Source organism: Lineus longissimus, chromosome 6, assembly GCF_910592395.1.
Source record: "Lineus longissimus chromosome 6, tnLinLong1.2, whole genome shotgun sequence".
NCBI lineage: Eukaryota > Metazoa > Nemertea > Pilidiophora > Heteronemertea > Lineidae > Lineus > Lineus longissimus.
This window is the reverse complement of record NC_088313.1, coordinates 1900931-1924414: the sequence shown is the minus strand read 5'-3', so window position 1 is coordinate 1924414 and position 23484 is coordinate 1900931. Positions and strand designations below refer to the sequence as shown.

General features: G+C 40.3%; 1 protein-coding gene across 1 annotated transcript; it reads right to left on the bottom strand.

The window, feature by feature from the left end:
- Positions 1-2209: 2209 nt before the first annotated feature.
- LOC135489301 (uncharacterized) lies at positions 2210-23119 on the bottom strand. The gene is made up of 2 exons (XM_064774596.1): positions 23088-23119; positions 2210-22168 (listed from the first exon to the last, which is right to left on the bottom strand). The coding sequence occupies exon 2, from the start codon at positions 22105-22107 to the stop codon at positions 19942-19944; it is 2166 nt and encodes a 721-aa protein (XP_064630666.1). The 5' UTR covers positions 22108-22168; positions 23088-23119; the 3' UTR covers positions 2210-19941.
- Between the last annotated feature and the right edge of the window lie 365 nt (positions 23120-23484).

Below are 23484 nucleotides of genomic sequence, written 5' to 3'. Positions count from 1 at the left end.
TCAAATAAGATTTAGATTAGGGGTAATCGTGGACATTGATTAACCAGTATGGCAGTAGAAGTTGAAAGCTACAAATTGGTTTTACAGAGTGTCTTGAAACATAAGTGTGCTTCACCCATTCAGCAGATGTCTTTGCTTTTTGCATTGGCTGTGTGATATTTTCTATACATGATGATAATGTATGTAATAAAAAACGATTATTCTATATAATGTTATGTTTTTCTGTCAAGTCTCGCTTGCGAGTAACGTACAATATCTTCATCGAGTTTACCATGGTTGTGACCATGCTCTCACACACATTGCCTCCAGACACATCAGCCTTTTGTCTCACCGTAGGGGAGTCTATACAACACCGCTGTGTCCGTCATCGTCGTCGATGTCGTCGTCGTCGTCGTCATCTTCGGGCTAACATTTTGTTAACAATCACCGTCTTCATTACATGACTGATTGTGAATGGTTGTGACATCTTCAAGAGTTGTGGCTTGCAACAGGTCACAATCACTGTCTTTATTATATTGACCAATTTGTGAGTGGTTGTGTCATCATCAAGACTCAAGTCTTGTTAACAATCACTGTCTTCATTATATTGACTGATTGTGAATGTTTGCAACATGCATGTTTACTAAATATTGGTTTGTGGTGACTGATCGATTGCCAATTTATCTGTTGACTCTGATACTGTCACTGCAATGGAAATCTGTGCAGACATAGAATATCCTTTGATCTACTTGAAGAATGCGACGGGTAGTGACTGTCTTCCTCCGATGGCAGAAATGGACTGGTTGCGATAATGTCTTGACGTTGCAAAAATGTCAGCGGGCTACCAGATTTATTAACTTTAGACTAGACGGTTTCCTACTTGTGTGATTGCATTGTGGCATTATTTCTTGTGCTAGCCTCACATATTTCAATTGCCACCAGACACAAATTGGCTGGCATACTAAGCCTGGACATGGTTCCCGATGCCAATTCATTCCTGGACAAATAGTCCCAATTAAGGAGTTAACCCTTTCACACCAGAAGCCATTTTTCAGCATGTGCTCACTGATGCAGAGGAGTGGGTATGATGCTATTTCTGAATGGGAAAATATATTCAAAAGTGTCACCATCTATAGTTCTTGGATCAGAAAATGATCCCCCGAGTGCGTCTGGACAGGCTGCGGCCGAGCGCCAGCAAGCAGGTCAATTGTCCAGGGATCACTTGTCCAAAGGACTGTATTTGAAAGTTCCTCACCATCTCGGACTCGGATTGCTGTCGTATATACAAAATGCTATCGACTGTGATATTTATGTGGCATCCTGAGTGATCCATCATTATTAATGGCCAACTGATATAACATGAATACTCATAATCATTGACATATATCGAATTACATTATCTGCATAATATGTTGGCCAAAGCGTTGTTTCAGAGTCATTTGTGTCTGAATCATTGTTTCAGAGTCCAATTGTTTGTTGAACATCTGAATTACTTTCAAATTACTGACAAAACTGGGCCAATTCTCCAGTAGCTGTTGACCGAAAGGCGATTTAAAGCCAGAGGAACCAGTTTTACTGTGATGAACTGAAGAGCAAAAATGTAACCCTTGGACTGGGTTATTCTAACGGCATATTATCCAGGCAGAGAACTCCAAAGGACAATTGTAACGAGCCACCATCCCTCAGTGTTGTTTCTTAAAGAGCCTCCACTTTCAAGAGAATTACTTGACTCAGATTAATGGGTGATATGAAATAAAGAGTAGTAAATGCTTTTATCTAAAACTCCATGTACATTTACACTTGGCCTTTCTGTACAAAATTGAAGTAAAAGCATTTGCTAGCCTTTATTCGTATCACCCAATGAATCAAAACCAGCGAAGTGGTACCTAGGTGTCTTTTCCTGTTCATAATGGACAGCCTCTCCGTCCTGGAGCCATGTTTTGGGGAGAAGTCAAAAATAAGTCTCCCAGTGAAAGGGCACAAACTGTATTTTGAGTAGCCCAACAAGTGGACATAGTTGTAAACTGCCGTTATGCTGCCAAGTTCTACTTCTACTCTCTGTATTTTGAACCAAGCGCAGAGGTCTCTAGACTTGTAGCATGCTTTGCTGTCATGCATAAGTAGCTCAGACACCAGGTGCTCTTGATTCTGAATACTGATCAGTTTGATCAGCCATTCACATGACAATTTTTTATGGTATGAAAAGTATAACAAAATTCTGTCATTTTTAGAAATATTTTGTTTTATTTATTTACAAAAGCTTTTACATGGAAAACAATTACATTTGCACCACACATGCAGTTAATAATAACCATGATCTTTATAATGAAAGGAAATGATTTAAACATCATTCTATACAACGATAATGCCCATTGATGTCCGAATGATGAGCGACTAAGTCTCCGACACATTCCTGAGACCATAACATTGTCCAACCACATCTCATCTCTCCAGCCAAGCACGAGCACCCTGGCTAATATGAATTATGACAATTACTGGGTTGATCGTTTAATAATTCAAACTATTCTCAACGTGTGAGTATACATTGGAACAGTAGTAATTGTAGTTCCGACAAATCATACAAGTTTGGTATAAAATCATTTAACAATACACAAGGTAATATACTTGGCAAATATCCCGACATATGTACAAATTGAATTCATTGGAAGTGCACAATGGGTCAAGTTGGCGATGAAACCAGCTTGTCTACGCGAAAACACATGGCAAAATGAAATTTATAATTTCTGCAACTTTTGAATTAGCAATTTTCATTCAAGCGACCTCTCTACGCTTGAGGATTTTTTTCATCGCAGGTCTACTAGAACGGTTTATATATTGAATGTTGTAAATGATGCACAACATACGTTCTCAGTAAACTTGATGTGAAAAAACATAACACACTCTACAACCAAACACCAATAGGAATAGAAGGCACACCACCACACAATGAGGTAAATATGCAAAATCAAGTTGACCATTTTCACCCATTCCACAACAGCTTAAGATCAAGTCAGAGACGATGAACACATACCCTCCCTACAATTGGGCGGATATATTTTCAACAGCCGCTGCTGTGTCATGTCATAACGACCCATTCTACCTCTGTTGGGCTGCACCAATTATCATATTACAAAGGGTACATGACATGCATTGAACCTTTCTTCCAAAAGAACACTCTGACAAGCTGTTGTGAACCTTTTGAATTAAATGGTCGACCCTCGATTGGAACTCAACAACAACCAATTCCAGTTGAGTCCCAACCTGCATACAAACCGGTACAAACATACATAGGCCTACATTTCCACCAACAATACTGACATAGTTTATTTAAAATATTATGCTCCGCAAAAAGAGCAAATTAAAACACATTTTAAGTATTCATATCATACTGGCCATTGGTAATGAAATAATGAGTGAAAAAACAAAGATCGCTTACAGATATTTGATCTCTGCTTTTCAGAAGTCATGAGCGAAATATAGAGCAGACACGGGGCAGTTAAAATGCTAATTTGGTGCCTTTTTCCGTCCGAAGTAAAACCGGAAAAGGCGTACACAGAATGCACAGACTACAGGGTTCTCGATCCAACACTAGGACTAAGGAGCTGAATTCACAAAGGCATTGGTGGTTAAACGGCTTTTAAATTCTAACATTCAAGTTTCATCACTACTATTGCAAACCTACTTGTCTTTTGTAGAGTGACAATTAACCCTTCGTGAAGTCAGCCCCTTGAAAAGAACATACGGGTCTGTGCCATTTTGAGGTTCCTTGTCATTGTAGACAATGCCTATGCCATACCAGCACAGTTATATACTGTAAACCCTTGATTTTCATGACCCTACATACATGTTTGCAAAATCATCATTTTCAGTTTTTGAGTTATTTATTTTTGCGAATGGGTCCATTTTCCAATGCTAAAGCCACTTATGTAAACACTTTTTTTAATCGATAATTCTTCAATACATAGGCATTATGCACAATTCACGAGAAATCCCCAAAATATTATAAAATATATTCTCTTTTTCTGTTAACATTGTAAAAATACAACCTTTGTAAATAAACACAACACAAAAACTAAGTGCGTCATGCCAAAAAGAAATTCAAAAGAAAAATAACAGTGTGAAACTATTGTTTTGGCTAAAATTATGCTGAATTTATACTACTGGCTGCAGCTGCTGTGGTTGGGCGATTCTTGAATGCATCAGAAAACATACACCATGATTCTGACAACTCTCTGTATAGACTTGACCTGTCTGTAACAGCAGATTCCACTACCCCACCATATTATGTTAAGAGATGCACATTCAAAAACCGTACGATCGGAATCCGACCAATCATGTGTCGTGATCACTGGACGACTATGTCGGCAGAACACTTTCGAACAGCGAGGAATTTTAGTATCATAATCTCGGGCGTTCTTGCCCTGGGTTTAAAACTCCAACACAACTACCTCATGCGAAAACTTAAATAATATCGCACGTTTTTAAGGGGGATATTCGACACCTTCCCGTTATCGTAAACCCAGTACTGCGGAAAAGTACATTGACACACCAGACGATAATAATGAGGTCATCCAAGACAACAACAATGATGAGGTCACCAATGATGCATGGTAAGAAATCCAGACAACACATGACTGGCGGTATGTAAAACATGTACTTCCCGGAACACAGTAGCCGAGCCATAAAATAAGTCTGGGAGAATACAGTACTTTCCTGGAATAGATTGATTTCATCCATATTCAAATGAGGGTCAGAGTTCAATGACATTTCATGCATGTTTACTCATGCTTTCCACTGAACAGACGATATTCTTCCAAAACTCAATACGATCGATCAGACTTGGTGTAATCAGTGCATTCAAGGAAACACCAGTCTCAAAATACAATGCCAGGTGCCCATCTGCTGGGGGAGTAGTTTCTCTCAACAAAACATTTACTTGGAAAACAGAAAAACATAGCTGATGCAATCAATAGTGCCATCAAAATTTCCTTGATTCAAGATATGAATATGTTTTATCATAACGAGACAACTTTCAAAGAGTCTGTAGTCAAAGTCTGGCCACCTAACAGCTGTTACTGGTAGTTGTGGGGGCTTTTCTAAGCCAGCCAAAGGGCATTTACACCATAAGGGCCTAATTTCATGTATGAATGATAGACCATTACAGTAGATGACTCTAAGCCCTACCGTTCGGTCAAGATTGGATGGCTTTCGTTACATCAATAATCGCCAAATCTTTCAAACCATTTTTTCTGATGTCATGCAAATAAGCACAAAGAGGCATAAATTCAAACTCATTAGTTTAAAAGCCTCTGATTCAGGATAGGGACTCATCACATTCTTTCCTTGGAATATGCATCAGAATGAATATTTCATACTTTTATGACTGTATGCACATGTGGCACGAACACCCATATGGCACATCCATCTCTATGCAAACTACTCTCAAAAACGAAATGTGAAAGCTGAAGGACTGAAAAGCATTTCCTAAACAAAATCAATCGCATCCTGCATGTGTGCTATTATCTTGATTCAAGAGGTTGACTCAGTGCAAAAAGATATGTAGGGGTAATTCATGCAAGTACAATATTTGATGACACAGCTTTTAAAACGCATGGAATAAATTCTTCCCTCAACATGAAGAATGTTGCGAGTTCATTTTGAAAGGAACTTCGACCGAAAGTCCAAATCAACAAAGCACAAGAACATGTTTTGAAGTGAAATAGCAAGTAGATTAGAGCTGTACTGCTCTTCATTACTGTATTTGTGAGCAGTTAAACAACACAGAAACTCCTGAGCAGATACCATGTCACTTTGCGGGCCATTCCCGTAAAAAAACCTGCACTCAGGCCACCATTTACATTGTGCAATGTCACAAGATCGTATATTACATCAAGACAACTTCTTTACCCCGAGGCACATCATTTTTGCAAGTGCTTGACTGCAGCGACTCCAAGAACTTTTTTTTTGCACTTTGTTATTAAAGTCGAAGACGTTTCATTCAGCCCTAGAACTACATTTGATGACGATGTATATTGAATGATAGCTAATGACTCAAAAATGCAGCTGTCAGTAATGTTCATATATCCTGAGCTGTTGCAGATACCGTAATTGTGTGAGCTATATAATACATTTTGTCATACTCATACCTAAGTTCTTAATGTACAAAATGTGTCTGTATGGCAAGTATTTGAACACTGAAAAGGTAGAATACATAGGCACGAGGTTTAGTTTGTTTTTGTGAAAATCACTGAATTTCGGTGACTGGTCTTCAGTGCCACAGAATCAAGCTGAAATAGGACAAGTGACATGCTAAAAACATGCCCATTCCTGACCTTATGCCTGTAATATACTACCTTTAAAACCTTGAAATAAGCTGGGACTGTTACCAGCATTATATATACAACATAAAGCTTCAACCTGTGTGAAAAATAAGGCGAGTGGACAAAAGAATTGCCAAAATGAGGACAGTTTGGCACAGAAACAGAATTTTTAAGAAAGTGGAAACATGGAAAACAAATGAATGTCTTCTTAAGGCCATGTATGGCTAGCATTAGCCCAATATTGCAGTGACCTACTGCCATTTTACGATCTAACACTATCGACGCTCACTAAATTGTTTAAAATATTCCAATGACGGAAGTTTCCAGTCAAAATTGAACTAACTCATCTAGTTCATTCCAATTAGACCAAGACAGAATTGTTTTCTTTCGTAATACATTCAATTGCTTCCTGTTCCTAATTAGATTTTATAACATGCATGCCAGTTTGGTTAAAGGGGTACACCGTTCGTAATTACTTGTGGTCCAGTTAAATAGAAATGCACTAGTACACAATGCCGTAGTGCAGTTATTGTGAATGTAAATTTGTTTAAACTTGGTATTCATAGTATTTGTGTATCAGTCTACACAACGGCAATGTTGAAATTTACATTTAGTGCGTCTTTCCACAATTGGACATTTTTCAATTCAATTACCAATTCAAAATTTTATAACGAATGGCGTATACCTTTAACCAATGTCCACACGAATCTGTGAACAACAATACTGAGAACTGCATGACAACTACACTGGACAGGTTGACAGGAAACAAAGAGCTTACATCTTCAACAATATTAGTACAGCCACTCTCAATACAGAACACTGACTATGACGTTCTAAACTGTACAAATAGCGAGAAGGCCCGAAAGGCTAAATGACTTTCAGGATTATACTCTTGACACCAGACATGTTATGAAGTAAAAAGTGTATCTTTAAAGCTTTTTCCTGCGATAATAGATTCCTGGTATCTACTAAACCTATCGCTTATAGTATTATTGCACTCACTACCATCCAATTGAATACTTTTTGAACAAGTATGCAGCCCGTCACCAAATTACTTTGGACTGGTTATTGGCCCAGATAAGTCAAGGCAGACATAATGTCAAGGTCAACTCTGGACTACCAAGCAAGCCTTTCCATTTGGTTGGGGACTGATCAGACACATTACATCATATCTAAACAGGCCACCCTCTGCTTTACAATACATACACTCAAACGTCTGTTTCACTTCATAACTGTCCACAAAACAGGACATGCTGATTTATTCATTGTCTATAATCAATGAACAATTGTTTGCAAAAAACCTGTTATATCACATGATAAAATGACACCCTTTATACATGTAACTTTTTTGCTGGCGGGCTTCAACTTTCCGACCCAATGGAATTAGCAATGGATAGGGGCCTATTAATCATCGTTGATAATTGATAATTATACAACTGATGTGGGGCTGACCAGACTGCCCTAATCTTGCTCAGACTGCAGGCTAGACATAAGTGACCCTGGAACATACAGTACTGTCTTCTGACCGACCTCTATCGCTTGATTATATGCCATTTTCTGATACTTAGGGCCGACAGATGATAGAAAAGCCTCATGTGAACAGGTTATTTTTACAACACAGGCTATGTACATAATATCGCCAAAGATGCTAACCATCAAATAACTCATCCAAGTAGGCCAGACAAAAAGTTTCCATGATTTACGCACACTGATGTACAGACAAACTTGGGAGTGGATCCTAACATCAAAGTCACCGGAGTTCATTGCATCAGAAAATACTATGCGATGCTCAGCAGATGAGATTCAAAACTTAAAATTTTCATTTCAACAAAACATTGCCAGACTCACACCTGTGCACTGACATATACTCGTATGCATCGAATGTACAGATGGTTCCTGCCAATTCGAATTCGTGGGCTGGCGGTGGCGATTTCTTTAAGCTTTCTGCGATAAAAGAAGCTTGAAAACCACAGGCGACAATAACTCTTTCTTGATATATGTAAATGTACATATATCAAAAGTTTCATCAATCTTAGACTCCTTCATTAGTCAAGTACGAAATCAATACAAAGGGCAAGGACAGGACTTCCTGACAACTGGGTATATGGTTTTACCAGCCCCTTGTAATGCCCGACTTTACATGTTGAGTGGCTTCAAAAGATCATGTGTGCATTTAACTTTCCTAATATACCCTTAAATGTGATCTTTATATAAACTGCCATCGATCGTTGAAACTAAAGTACATCTACATAAGGGTAGCTTTACTGTGTTAGCGTGTTTTAGCTGATTGAGGCCCGTCTGCTATGCATAACATAGGACGACTAAGAATAAATTCAATTGGCAATTTTTTCGGCAAAATGGGCCGCCATTTTTATTTAGAAATTGCTGCCGCCAACCCAACACTGTAATTAAAGACTCTGCCACAAAGATACAATTCGTTACAACACAGATTATATTACAACAAAATTTATAAAGATTTTAAAAGGTTTAGCATCAGTAGAGATATAAAAGAAGATAGCCACGATATCATATGAAGATGCAGTAATACCCATTGGCGAACATTGCTAGCTCACACCGCTACATGTAGCATACGCATATTAGATTTGGCGTCTGCTTCTCAAATATCGTCTTTAACAAAGAACTTAGAATAGTTGCTCTGCCTCTGCTTAATACTTTATTGAGAAAGCGCTGAGAAGTAACATTTTTCTCGTGAAACTCACAATCGACACAAATCACTGCAGGCGACAGATAATACCGTGACTCTCTCTACATGTTACATTTTTTTCAACAATAGCCAAGCATTACCTGTACGCTTTTCTAAACTAGCAACAACTGCGTAGGCCTAGCATAAAGCACACAAACATGATAGTGGCACATCATATAGCGACATTTAGATCATTAGAATCACTTGCAAAAGTGAGAAACAATGTTTGAACCGGAAAAAATGCTAGTAGAAGATATCAGGAACTATTTTGTCATTTCGTACAAGGCACTTTTAAAACTTTTATTGCGAGTTTCCATGACTGCATGAGTTGAGCTGTTTTCTTTCTACAACATCTGACTTTTAGGGGGATCCATAGCACTGTGGTTAGAGGGCTGGGCTTATAAAGAGGTGGTCATGGGTCTGAGGAATAGAAATACCCGTGCCGGTTCATTTGAGTTCTTGAGCAAGACACTCAACCCAAAATTACTTCTTTCTTCCAGAAATATTTTCAAACACCTTTTACCTGGTGCTGATGCTCGGCAAGCAAAAGACCCCACCAAGTGAGAAACATGTGTGAAAGACTGCCCCTCACTGAGAGGCTGAAGTCACCCAATAGCGACAGGGAGGCAACGTGGGGGGGGGGCAAAGTTAAGAGATCCCTACTGGCAGCTGCCTGACCTAGATATAAATTATAAGTCATTGACCATTCAAGCACTACCAAGCAGATGATGAATTACACACAGCTTTCAGTGACATATGACCACAAAGCTCTTGAACAAACATGGAACAAAAAATTATGAATTTTTCAGTGCAGCCAAACTTTAAACCTGAAGTGACTGTAAATACAGTACACTTGAAAGACTTCATAACAAAAGCCTCAAAACTGTGTGCCCAACTCAGCTCACAATACGAAATAGCAAAGAGGATTTTGAGTAGTGTTTTTAACTTATCAATTTCTTTTTTCTTGATGGTCCAATGCGCATTACGTATTAAAATGACTGGATGAAATACAGTAGAACCTCTCTATTAAGGACACTCTCGGGACCTTAATAGAGAGGTTGTCCTTGATCGAATGGTGTCCGCCAAGGGAGGTTCCACTGTAGGTCTGGGGGGGGGGGGGAGGGCAGGATGTGACGCTTGTCAAGTAGTGCCAGTGTACCAAGTCTTCCTAATTTCAAATATTTAGTAAGACTGAGAGATAGACCACCTCCAGCTGAGAATCAAGCGAGCATCATATTGGCTAAATGCTCCATATGGGAGGATTGCACATCGGAAATGGTCACAACAATTTCAGTCTTGAAAACCATCATTCAAGACAAGAAACTGAAAATTCAGTCTTTCCAGCCTTACCTTGATCGGGAGCACATCCACTAGGTCACTGGGTCACTGCACTCCAAGTGAGAACTCAGCCCCAGAAACAGCTGCACAATGGACAAAAGATGAACGCTTTTTAGTTTTTTGTTTTCCCCGTTGATTTTTGCATGTCTACCTGACAACAGCGACGAGAGCTACCAGTAAAGTTGATATCAAAACTTAAAGAGTGAGTTGATTTGAGATGCACTGCTCTTCTTAGTGAACTTTATAAACTAACACAGAAACTTCTTAGTGGATATCAGCTTGCATATGGCTGCTATGGGTCTGGCCATTCCCGCCAAAAATGGAGGCTGCCATTTTCATAGAGAGAGTGACAAGATTGTACAGTGGAACCTCCCTTAGCGGACACCTCTCTATTAAGGACAACGTCTCTATTAAGGACACTAGCTTTGGTCCCAAATTTGTCGTTGCCATTCAATTTGACCTCTCTAATCAGGACACCCCTCTTTTGCGGACAGCACTTGTCAATCCCGAGGGTGTCCTTAATAGAGAGGTTCCACTGTGTATCACAAATCACTGGGCTCACTTGTCTTCTTCTTCCTCTTCATGAAGATACCTAGGAAGAATACAGGTACAGCGCTGAGCCACGTTGGCAAACGTAAGAACCAGCAAGGAAACTTAAGAAGACAATGAGAACACCATGATTCAGGCGCTCTTTGAACAGTCAGTGTACGTTCTCACTTTCCTCATAGTTTGTAGGGAAGCAAAGCCAACAAAGGTATGCGTCATCCTGTCTAGACAGTTTAAAACATTCTTTTGGACAGGCAGTGAGACAGGCGGTGAGATGACGCCATCACTGAAAGAGACATCCTGCGGCAAGAGTAAAGTAGCCTGAGCGCGCTCAAGTACACAGAGCTGTACCTTCAAGACCAAGTTTTCAAAATCCTGTTAACCGCCAAGAAACTGGCGAACAAAATCAACAGTATTGCTCGTCGACCCATAACAGTGACTTTTATTTACGGATTACCCGACTCAAAATTCTCCACAGGAACAGGCTAAAGGAGAAGAGAACTTAATAAGTGCAAGCGTTTGTGAAGATGATGCTTTGAATATGACACTGAAACTTTGTTTCATGGACCAGCAGCCAAATAGGAAATGATTCGACTTCATAACACTGCAGTATTTGACACATACATCACAAGTTTGCACTAATTTGACCCAACACTTATCCATTCTCGAGTGTCAAGTGTTAATCTGCGCATGTTTTATTGCTGGAGCAAAACCGCATCAGTTAAAAGTCAGTGTCAAGGCCGGAGAACCAGTTTGAAAGGCTTATTTGTTTCTCAAGAGCAAGGTGATGCAGCTCCTCAAAGACTCTTCAATGAAGAATTCCACCACTGACAGTAGGCCCTATATCAGTATACTTGCATCATATAGGCCTTTTGCAATTGCAATCACCTATCACCTTGGAGTACCTTCAAGCACACAATAATGTCACTGCGTACAAAAGTATTGACAAAATGCGTACAAAAGTATTGACAGGAAGTTGAGAGGGCGCAATTTTGATTAAAATCAAACTGAGATAGCTCTGACACTTCATGTGTGCACCAAGACTGGGAGTGCTTCAATGAGTCAAACAAATCCTGTCCAGCACATTGGGCTCCACTTGCAGTGTTCCCCCCCCCCCCACCCCCTGAAAAAAGATGTTTTCACAGGCCAGTAACTAGTTGGTGTTCATTGCACAGCAAAACATTGATACTGGATCAGTAGCTGGGGTAAATATTGCACCGGGTGCACTCACAAAACCGCTTCCCTCATCAATGAATACACTAGGCCCATGGCCTATAAGAAAGTACATCCATGTGGTCACATTAGCCTAGATAGTTCACCTATCTGGAGCTATCCAGGGAAACAAAAATCAGGCCAATTCAAGAAAGCCAAGGCCAATGCAGAATCAACTGAAAGCCTACATGCATAGAAGAGGTGGTGCAAAAACATTATGTCTCCTGTTGCATTTGCCCTTGTGTGCATTTTGTTGCATGCCACTACAGTTAGGCCTTAATTATGGTTTGCGGTTGAGTGACTGTGGTTTTACTTGTTTGTTGGAGTCTTTAAGAAAGTCCTCATGCTCAGGCATTGACAAGCAGTACTTCAAGAAAAGTCGGTCTTATAACCTCATCTCATTCAAAGCATATGACAATCAGGACTTGGATAACATAATCAACAGAGAATCAGTGGCAAAAGCAACCTCCATTTGCCCTGTGCGACCAAAAATTCAATGTCTTCACAACACCAGTTGATTTCTGACCAAAGCTACCAACACAGGCTTTGTTCCCCATGATCAATTTTGACCAGAGGTGCAGGCCTCATTGACCTGTCATAAACATTGGGGTATTTACATGCATGTAGAACAGTTTCTGTGTGCCGACAGAAAACCATATTTTTTGGCGACCTAAAACCTTATCGATGGGCTTATATGCATGCCCATGTAATTTACTGTAAGGGCCTGGGTCAAAATCAAGTTCATGAAATGTCAGCATTAAGTGTCACAGCTGGTAATCTTAAATCAAACAACGAGTAATGAAGCAATGTAAAAATCCAGACAAAGCTCTTACGAGATATTCGGCTCAATAGCTGAAAGCCTGAATTGGAGGGCCTAAAAGTGAAACGTTTTTTCGTTTTGGTGGAACATGTTCTAATCTACCGGTACTGAACCTCGCAACAGGCTACCGTTACCGGCCTCATATACAGTAAAACCTGTCTATTAAGGACACCCTGCCGACTGACAAGTGCTGTCCTTAATAGAGAGGTGTCCTGAATGGAGTGGTCAATTGTATGTGTAACAGCTGCCCTCATCACATGTGAACTCCCAACTTGCATCAGGACTGCCTGCAGAAGCTTTTTTCGACATAGGAGGAATGATAGGCCAACTGAAACTGAGAGATAAGAGTTTTGGCCTTGAAACTTTGCCCATGGCCAAGGGAGACGGAGCCCATCACACGCTACAGCCTACTCATGTTTACCGCACTTGGTTGGGATCTCTGCTCAGCATAAAACTCTGGTCTTATCACTACCAGAATTGTTCTTGAAACTTAAAACTGACCCAGTTCCTTGCCTATTGAACCTTACCCTTGTCCAAATAATCAATACTGCCCCTGAACACCGAGATCAGAACACAGAAGAATCAACCCATCACGGGCCCCTTTAAAAGCCACACGTCCCTGACTTTACCAGCTGTTCTATGCAGTGCTGGTTCTGTATGGAAGGCAGTGTGTTACGGACCTGTAATTCTCTTTGCCCTAGATACTGGCAAAAGCTTTCCTGAATAGCTATTTTTACGCTCATTGAATACAGTACAATATGCCTATCGCCAGCTCATTTCAAACATAATATAATTCATGATATGAAATATGAAAAACAGCATTGAACATTTTGTTCGCCAGTTATTGAATAGGCTACATGTGGTCGAAGCACATTAAGGTGCCTTGACTAATACTGAAATAGCTAGCCTCCAGTCTGCATTACAAAAAGGGTCATTGGAAGTTTAGGCTGGTATATTCATAACATGGCGGAGTCACATATTCTAAACAGTAGTATTGTTATGTGACCTCAAAAGAGATTCCCACACTTTTTTACGAGAATAATGGTGGCATATTCAAAATGCAGTTCCTGTATCATCTCTAGCATTCATCCACTTCTGACACTGAAGTCATTTCAGATTATAAACATAATTTTCTTGCAAAAGAAAATGTCAATTTTTACACACAGTATGATATCGGACACACCAATATTGTACAAGACACTATCATTACATACAATAGATCTTATAGAACAGAGCAGTACATTCACAAGAAGAATTTCTAAATATACATAGAGTAAAATTGTTATATAACTGCTTTTACTATTTTTTTTCTCTAGTTACAACTTGAACTGCTGCCCTTCACAACTTCTTAGCACCACACAATCAATTTCTATTTACAGTTTTTCAGAGAATATTTTCACAGACAAGGTTGAAGTACAATATGTTGAGTTTTTCAATCATGATTTTCTCCTAACGACCAGGACCAAGATTATGAGGTATGATAATTACCAGTATCAAAGTCAGTAACCCAACTGTGCAGCGCCCTGAGAAGGCCAATAGGCTACACCTTCTTTTCGGACACTATGAAAACTTGTGCAACAGTATACCAGTACCAGAATGACACCATCTGTATCAGATTATGTCAAAGAGATTTGCCTTAGTTTTTGAGCCTTCTTCAATCACAAACCCTGGTCCTAACACCTGATCTCCAACGCTGCCAAGATAGAGGCTGAAAGTTGATGGCTCAATGATATTTCCTGAGCAATTATTGTACGTGACTTACATAGCGACGATATTATCCTTGAGGTTGCAAACACCTGAAACGCAATGAAACTGTTGAAACCTCACTTGAGGGAAAATGCAAACTGCTCATCACTTTTCCAGTATTAAAATCTAAATCAATTACACAAATCAACTGCTCACTGATATTTTCAGATGAATGCACATCAAGTAATAATAGGCTTGAATTTAAAGAATCGATTTCCTGAACCATCCACCCCGATCTCAATCTCTTGTATCATGAATTCCGAAATTTTTCTTTTGACATTTTTCAACGTTTAATCTGAGTTCATTTATCTGGTCATAGAGGGAGCATTTAAGCACAGATTCTACCTCCCTTTTCAAAGAAAGACAAGCTCACAGCCACACTTCTTTTCAACACCCCCAACTTTTGTATTATCACAAAAATAAATCAGCGCAAATAATCCAATATTAACACAAGTTACAGAATCAAGGGTGGAGGTGAGAAACGCAAATTCCTTCAATCAACAGACTAAATTATTTTTTACACCACAATTTTGCCTCCAAATCTCCACTCTGCTGTGGGAAACATTTGCAACACGTAATAACACTTGTGCGTTTATGATTATGATATAACATGATCAAAGTATGCGTAACGATATGCTAATGTCACAGGCACTGGACTAGAATGACTGAAATGGTAAATTCTAACGGTTTCGGCAACAATCAACGGCCAAAGAGATTTACCAAAGATTTGAACACTTTTGTTAGAAAATATCACTGAAATACCTAATGACATTCACTTACACTTGAAATTCTACTCTAGGACAACACTTAGTCATGTTACACTGTTTCAGTCACAAAGGACACCACTAATTTTACAGAGTATAAACATGACAAAAGGAAAAAAATTGAAATGCTGAAGCTATGATAAGGCATGACATCTTTTAAGTAAAAGTGAACTATTAGACCTGACAGACCTTCCAAGAGAGATCTTGGAGATGGAGAAATTATCCCTGCAACACAAGTTAGGTCCATGGGTCTTATTTCAAACCAGATTTGTATGTGGGGGGAGGGGCAAAACTCTTCTGAAAATCTTCATCTAAAGTGCATGTAACGTGTGTTTTAGGGGGGGGGGGGTTGTCAGTCAATATAAAATGACCGAGTTATCTTTTTTAAAAACCTAACCAGCAAGTTATTATTGTCGATACTAATCACTAATCTGAGGGATTTCATGATTTTAGGGTCAACACGAAAACAAGCAGGAATGACGCTATTTTGGGTTGACAACAAAGTGCTTTTGAGTGAAAATTAGAGGCTTCAAAGAGGCCTACAACAAGCCCCTAGGTATGAAATAAGACCAAGTACTTTGCATAAGAAAGATCAAAATATAGCTAGGCATTACAGTTCTCAAGTTGCTACAAGTAGTGTTTATCCCAATAAATAATTTGCATGTAGAACTTTTTGACAAAAATACTCTGCACAGTGTACGTATATAATCATTCTTTTTCTACTTAGAGCTAATTCCCAGGCGACCCAATCGTGCTCTCAATTTTTGAACCTGACGCTATTCCTGAAAATGTTACACCCAGAGGCAACTAGTCAAGCAACAGAAGAATTCTCCTTTCAGTTGTTTCTGTCAGAGATCCAATCACAAAGGGGACTGATCTCTGATATATCGCAAACAAAATATCAAGCAGATTTATAAACAGAAGCACCGTTTATCGCAGACGGTGATCTATTGGTGATGGCTCTTTCTGAGCCTGAGGGTCAACAACAGAGCTTGCTTGGACAGTTTTCAGATAATGTAAAGAATCAGGTTTTGTATTTTTTAAAGGTCTGTCGACTTTTCGTCTTTTGACTAATTTGTGGGAGCTGTTCAGTCAACAGAGTCCAGTGGGAACAGATATTCTACCACTTAAAAGTTCATCACCGAGTAGAAAACCAAAATCATACCGATTTTACTTATTATCACATTTTGACTTGACTTTTGAATAGGGATTCACAAAATAAACGTTCCCAAACTGATCATACAAAACTGCAACATTGGCCATTATTCCCCTTTCTGAAATACCGCCTGTCGTTATTCACCACACCCTTGCCTTATTAATACACTGGCAAAAGAAGGGCTTCTTTTGGCTAATGACAAAAGGATCCTTCCCCCAAGGTCACGGATGTGCCATGAATATCCTTCGCTTGTTCACAGTCCTATATCTGGATACGGAAATGAGGTTACTGGGTCGGCAAGGGTTGCCCTTGGCAATCAGATCTAATCAAACACTGTACCCATTCATGAAGAATCAATAAAACCCTTGGGCATTGCTTGGGATACAGTTGTCATGACAACTACCTCGTAATTATCATCTTTCTGAGAAATCTATTGAATGGCCTTGACACAGCTTTGAAGCTCTCGTGTAAACATTCACCCAACTGAACTTGGGGACGCTGTGGTCAGGATTTGGGGAAATTCCACTCAAATGTGGTTTCTAAATCTTATTCCCACAAACATTACTCAATAGAACACAATCAACCAGGTATATGTTGACAAATAATACAATTTGCATAACTAACCAGTGGTTATTATTAGTAATCTGAATTTAGATATGAATTGACAGCCAAGGATGCATAGAATGGCCATGATGAATGACGTCATTGTCATGATGTAACCATGTTTTGAATCAATTCTAATAATATTCACAATGTGTCAGCAGGTTATTTCCAGGAACTGCCCTATCTTTACACGGTAGCCCAGGCACCCCTGGGCCAGGTGAAAATGTAAATAAAGTTGGGGGGGGGGGGGATGATACAATCGAACCACTTTGACAACCAGGTCTAGGACGGGTCAATGTTGGCTTTTTATGTCAAGGAACATGAAAAGTACACACAACTCCCATTCCGAATGTCCCCAATCACCGAGATGGTAAACAAGTTGATTTAGGATGTGCTCAATGCCGTCCCAGCTCCCAGCAAAATGAGCCGCTCTGATCAGTACCTTTACTGGACTCATAAACAACAACAGGGCCCCTAAAGTGCATCGGATTCTTCCATCTAAAGCATTTTTTACGACTTTTAGTCACAATTTCCTAGGAACATGACGAGAATGAAAATCGACTGGAATTATCATGTGATGCACACTGAACAAAGGCGAACCTGTGAAAGATAACTTAGTTTTAGTTCGATTTTGAAACGAAGCATACTGTAAACTCGGTAATGTTCGAGAAACGGAAAGTGAAACATTGGCGAATTTGCTCACAAATTTCATTTCGTGATACACTATAAATAACGTATAATTACTGCCAAATGGTATTTCAAAGGGCTACGTGTACCTTCACTCATAGAGTCATATGCCTACATCGTACCTCATCAGACACGGCACTGTCGGGATGACCTAGTTCCCAAAGTGAACTGGCTTTTCGTCTAACCAAAAGTGAAAGTAAGCCCATGCCCGATATTTCCTCAGCCTATTATTTTATCAGATAAAATGTAATCTAATCAAACTTAAGACAAGTTTAAAGTACAATAAATGCTCTAATTTTTCATGGTTACATGTATATTACAGAGCCTCAGTGTTAGAAAATGGTCTAATATGTGTGCACTGTACATGCTGTAAAAGTTCTACAAGCAGACAGGGTATTGGATTGGGGAAATATGTCGGTTAATATAGATTTTATGGAAGGATGTACTACCTGACATGAAGCTTTGATGAATTTGCTCAAATATGAATGCAATCAATGACTGGCTGTAACAAAATTATGATCTGCAGCTGACCAAGAAGACCTCCAGGTGGAACATTGGTTCATGAGAGTAAAAAAACTATGATTCTGTCATCCGTGTATATTAAAAAAAAAGAAGAGTAATCAGTTATCACTGTAATGCCTGCTATTTTTTGAATACCACAATAACCGGAATATTGAGTACACTTATTACATGTATTATGATATCGCCAAGAATTTATGAAGACTAAAGAGAATTGTCTTTCTTCATTCTTGATCAGTCACCTTCATATCCAAATCAGATCCAATTTTCCCTCAGGAATGTGATAAATTCCATGTCAAATCTTTCATGAAAGCTGAATTCAATTTTGAAACTAAAAGTGCAAGTCTGAATTTTTTACAAAAATCATCAATGGCAGAGTTAGATTCAAATAAAAGCTCTAAAAGCAAAGACATTTTATGTATGGCAAAAAGCTCCAAAAAGTGATTTTAATTGGCATTGGTCAGAGCAAGAATAGTGGGATTCCCTCGGTGCTGCTCTCCGTTGACTGGCAAGTCTCTGCAGATTTTTCTTTTTACACTTTTCAATATTGCTGCCCTTTTCGTTTTCAAAAAAATAGGTTAAGTGCCCTTTTTGGTATGTTCCTTGGGCCAAAAATTGCAGTCCCCTTGTGCAACGAATTTCTAGCCCTGACTGATGAGTGAGGTACATGGGCATTAGAGTTGACCACTGGTTAAAATGCTCAGATCAGCTCTCTTACAGGCATTGTAATTGTTGACGACGATTTTTCTGTTGAAGATTCACAGATGGCTATAAACAGGGCTCACTCAACGGTAGTCTGGGGTCAGTCGGTCTGTTCTCTTCCAAATAACTCAGTCCCGAGCATCATTACTGATACTCAACTCAAAACATGTACCTCGCTCTTTCATTTTACAATACCAATTAAGAAATCTTTTGGTGGAAATATGAAAATTCTATACACACAGTAGTTTACTAGTGACTTGCTTATCTTGGAATCGGTCAAACAGCAATCACAAAAGTAGAAAATCTCATGTTTACGTGCAAGTAACCACAACGTTTGTGGTAGACCTAGTTTCAAAAATAAAAATTTGTCATAATGAGTAGTATAATACCACACTCTCATGCCATCCTCATTCGTTTTTAAGGATGAACAACAAAAACATCTTGAACACATTCTGGTGCGACGGAAAGAAGCACATGTACTTCTCCAATAAAAATATCTGCATGACACTTGCATGCAGTTTTAACATCATGATAAAACCAGAACTTCTCCTGCCCTTAAAAATATCAGTACCAGGTTGTATCAGATTCGCGACAACCCAGTTCATCTACGAGCCGTGAGAACACGGGTGTCATCATTGGATGTCACCAAATGTAAACGAACAATTGTTGTTGCATTTTCTGATACAAACAGCTTTTGGTAACTTCCTGGCACGGTCGCAGTGGAAGGGCGTCTGACACCAACAAGAATACGTACCATACCAAAATATAACTTTGGTATTAACACCCAGTAGGATTCTTGACACTTCATGCAACTGCAAAGTATAGCTAGCAAACTACACTGTACCTCACGATGTGTACTCCAAGGATGACTCTCTGCTCATGGACTTTATTCCACTGGATTCAGATGTATCCTCTTCTGATGTCTGTAAGCTGCTCAACTGTAAACCTAGGGCTGAAAGACAATCACTCACATTTGACATGTTCGAATCCTGGCGTGAAGGTCCGCGGCAGTTCTGTACTGAACTATCACGCTGTAGATTCTCTTCCGCCCGTACACGCCGAAGAGAGGATTCGAATAAAGTGATATCACGCGTTTGAGAATCATCGCGACTAGCTCCTAATAACATGTCATTTCGAGAATCTCCAAAACAAGAATTTGAGTTTGTAAAAGAATCATCCATAACCACAGTGGTACGAACAGTGTTCTGTGGAACATATTCCACGTCAACGAACACAGAATCTTCGTCCTGGGAATTGCTACGACACTGCTGAACAGAATGAGCTGAACAACCAGGTAAATTTTGAGCACTGGGATCAGCCTGTTCCAAACATCTATTACTAGCGTCTGAGTTCCGCTCACTACAAACAGTTTGCTGTGATCCTCTCACACTCGATTCAGAACCGCGTTCATTTCGAACAATCGTATCACCGGACCCATAATTCACAAGAACCATTGGGTCCAATATGGTAGTTCTATCAAAAGTAGGTGCAATACTATCGACAGGGGTTTCTGGATAACCAGAATCATGGCGCTCTTTTTTGTCATACATTTTTGAAGAGGAACTATGTCGACGTTTCTCACTTTTTGCACTACTTCCACTAAAATTCCGATCACGTTTCTCACTTTTTACACTAGAATCGCTAAAATGCCGATGTTTACCGCTATTGCCACTTGGCTGCCGTTCACGCTTTTTCGAAGAACTAGAATCACTGCGAGCACGCTGGCCGCCTCTAACTACACGGGGAATTACCCAGAATTCATTTAGTTCTTCGTTACTCTTTAGCACATCCTCGTCATCCATCATTGTTTCACAGCCACTTGTACTCTCATCGTTTTCTATTCCCTCATCCTTATTATTTTTATCATCAAAATCCTTCTCATCTTTTATTCTGTCGACGAAGTCGTGCATTTCTTTTTCGCCAGCACTTTCTTCAGGTTTTTTAATGTCGTCTAATGAGCCTGTCGTAGGACATGTCGCATAAATCACCGTGATTTCTGTTGCTCGTCGACGGCATTTGCAATCCAGACAACAAGTAGCACAACAACAGATGGTAGCCTGGCCAAGCGCGCCAATGATTTCGATAGAACAAATTATCGCTTGTAGCATGTAAAACAGTTGATTTAGCACCTCGTGATCATCGCCATCGTCTCCATAGCCTTGATAGCTTAGCGATTCCATAAACCCGAGTGTAGCGAACACTGCAACAAACGCAGCCACCACCATGGCAATGATAGCAGTCATCATACACAGTAGAATCTGTGCATGTTTCTGTGTACATGAGGACAAGATACCAAGGCCACCAGAGACCAGGAAACATAACCCAGCTACGAATCCTATCCCAGGAAAATGATCGGGTAATGGGAACTTTGTGACAAGTAATAATTCCACTATTATGATGAGCACAGCACACATAATCTGCATCTGCCCCAAGACGTCCACTTTCCGACTGGCAAACACCGGCCTGTGGTGCCGTGTTCGAGTCCTCCGAACCACTCGTTGTCCAGAGGAGTGCCTCCGCCTACGATTCGAGGAGAATGATCCTGCCTGTGAATTCGGCTCCTCCTCCTCTGGTATTGTAGGGATCGACCCTGCTGGTGAAGGCCTGTTGCTCTCTCTGGCAGGACTAGGACTGTCCAAAGTTGGTAACCGTTGATCGCTTTTGTCTTCTGGGCTTGGTCTTCTAAGATTTTCTGGCAGTCTCGGCAGAATCGGACTGGCTGCAGCGCTGTTGACTGGACTGTCTCTGCAGCTACTAACTGGGCTTGGTACCTCTCGTACTGGGCTGGGTCTATCACAAACGGAGCTTGACCTGCTGAATGGTGGGATTTCCGGTGTTGTGATTGATTTAGCACCATTTTGACTGACGTGACTGACGGACGAGTCCCCAGCAGGATGTCGCTCCCTACGTTTCTTTTTTTGGAACTCACCTCGTGATGGAAGTGTATAGCATGCTCCCATTGATGAGGTGACCACCGGATGCCCAAAACGAACCTTGGTCTGCTGAGACATGGTGTGTCACCATACCACTCTGTGTGATTGTAGTCTCTGTCATCTTTTACAATTCATCATCCTGCAACGACCAATTACATAAAAGAATTACCCCACTATTGGCTAACCAAAAGATCTCGGAAGACCACTTGTCATGATAGTACTCATCAAGTTGTTCATTGATAGACCGAAGCCTTGCACTGACATTTATATATCGCCGTGTCCTGCATATCATTGCCATTTGATTTTGCGTCTTGACTCTTGACATTAGTCGTTACATAAAGTTATGCGATATTATATCGCCACTTCTGCGTTATACCGCCATTTACGTCATGATGTTAATTCCCAATAAAAAGTGGCGATATAATCAATGCACAATCTTCCGATGACGTGGTGATACAATTCCCAATGAAATTTTTGCTGATGATAGTGATACGCCGTTTTGCGTCAAGTATAGCAGAGGGCACAATGACTGGGGACGAGGTTGATGCTGGCCAGTTTTGAAGTGCCTAGCATACTGCACCAGTCTGGGATAAGTGCAGGCATTTAAATTTTGCCCTTTGACCTCTTTGATCCACAAGTCAAGCAAAGCCCAGGGTCCCAGACTTGAAACAGAGTTGATTAAAATGTGATGATGATGCTTGAACCAAGCAGCCAGGTTATACTATACACACAGATTTTGAGGAAAGTATCTTTGCACTGACATCCAGCAATGCATCAGACTAGCAAATCAATCACATGCGTGGTGCACCACTGGCACTGCATGCGGTCGGCCCGGCATCATCCAGATGATCGAAGACAAAAAAACCCAGAGCTGCCGGTACCGTCTGACCGTCGCCGTCGGGAAATTCACCCCACTTCAGAAGGAATCGACACATAAAGAGAGAGAACTGATACTGTTTAATCGAATAATCGTATCCATTGGAATTTCATACTTCGACGTGCACTGACAGGGGCTAATTAGTAGAGATTAAGGACCTCGAATTACGGTTTATACCTACTGAAATTGTTCAGCAACCCGCACAGACCTCCATTTCAACGACGTCACACTGGAACTAGGTCATCGGGTGATTTAACTTTCTGCCGAGGGGAACACGATGGGGATTTTCAGTGCGCCGTACCGCGCCATCTGTGAACAATCACTGCAACCAAGGAATACTAATTTTAGAGTCCAATGAGGGGGGGGGGTTAGGGGGCCTTCCCCCAATGTACTGGCTAAAACCTGTCACTTTCAGAGAACGGGGAGAGGGTTTTGGAGACTCATCCCCCAATGTACTGGCTAAATATGTCAGAAGGACGGGGGTTGGGGGGGGGGCTCCCCCCATGTCAAACAGTTGTGTGAGTTCACTAGAGCTTGCTCTTTACATCTTCTTCCAATACTGGGTTTCAGTCTAAGCA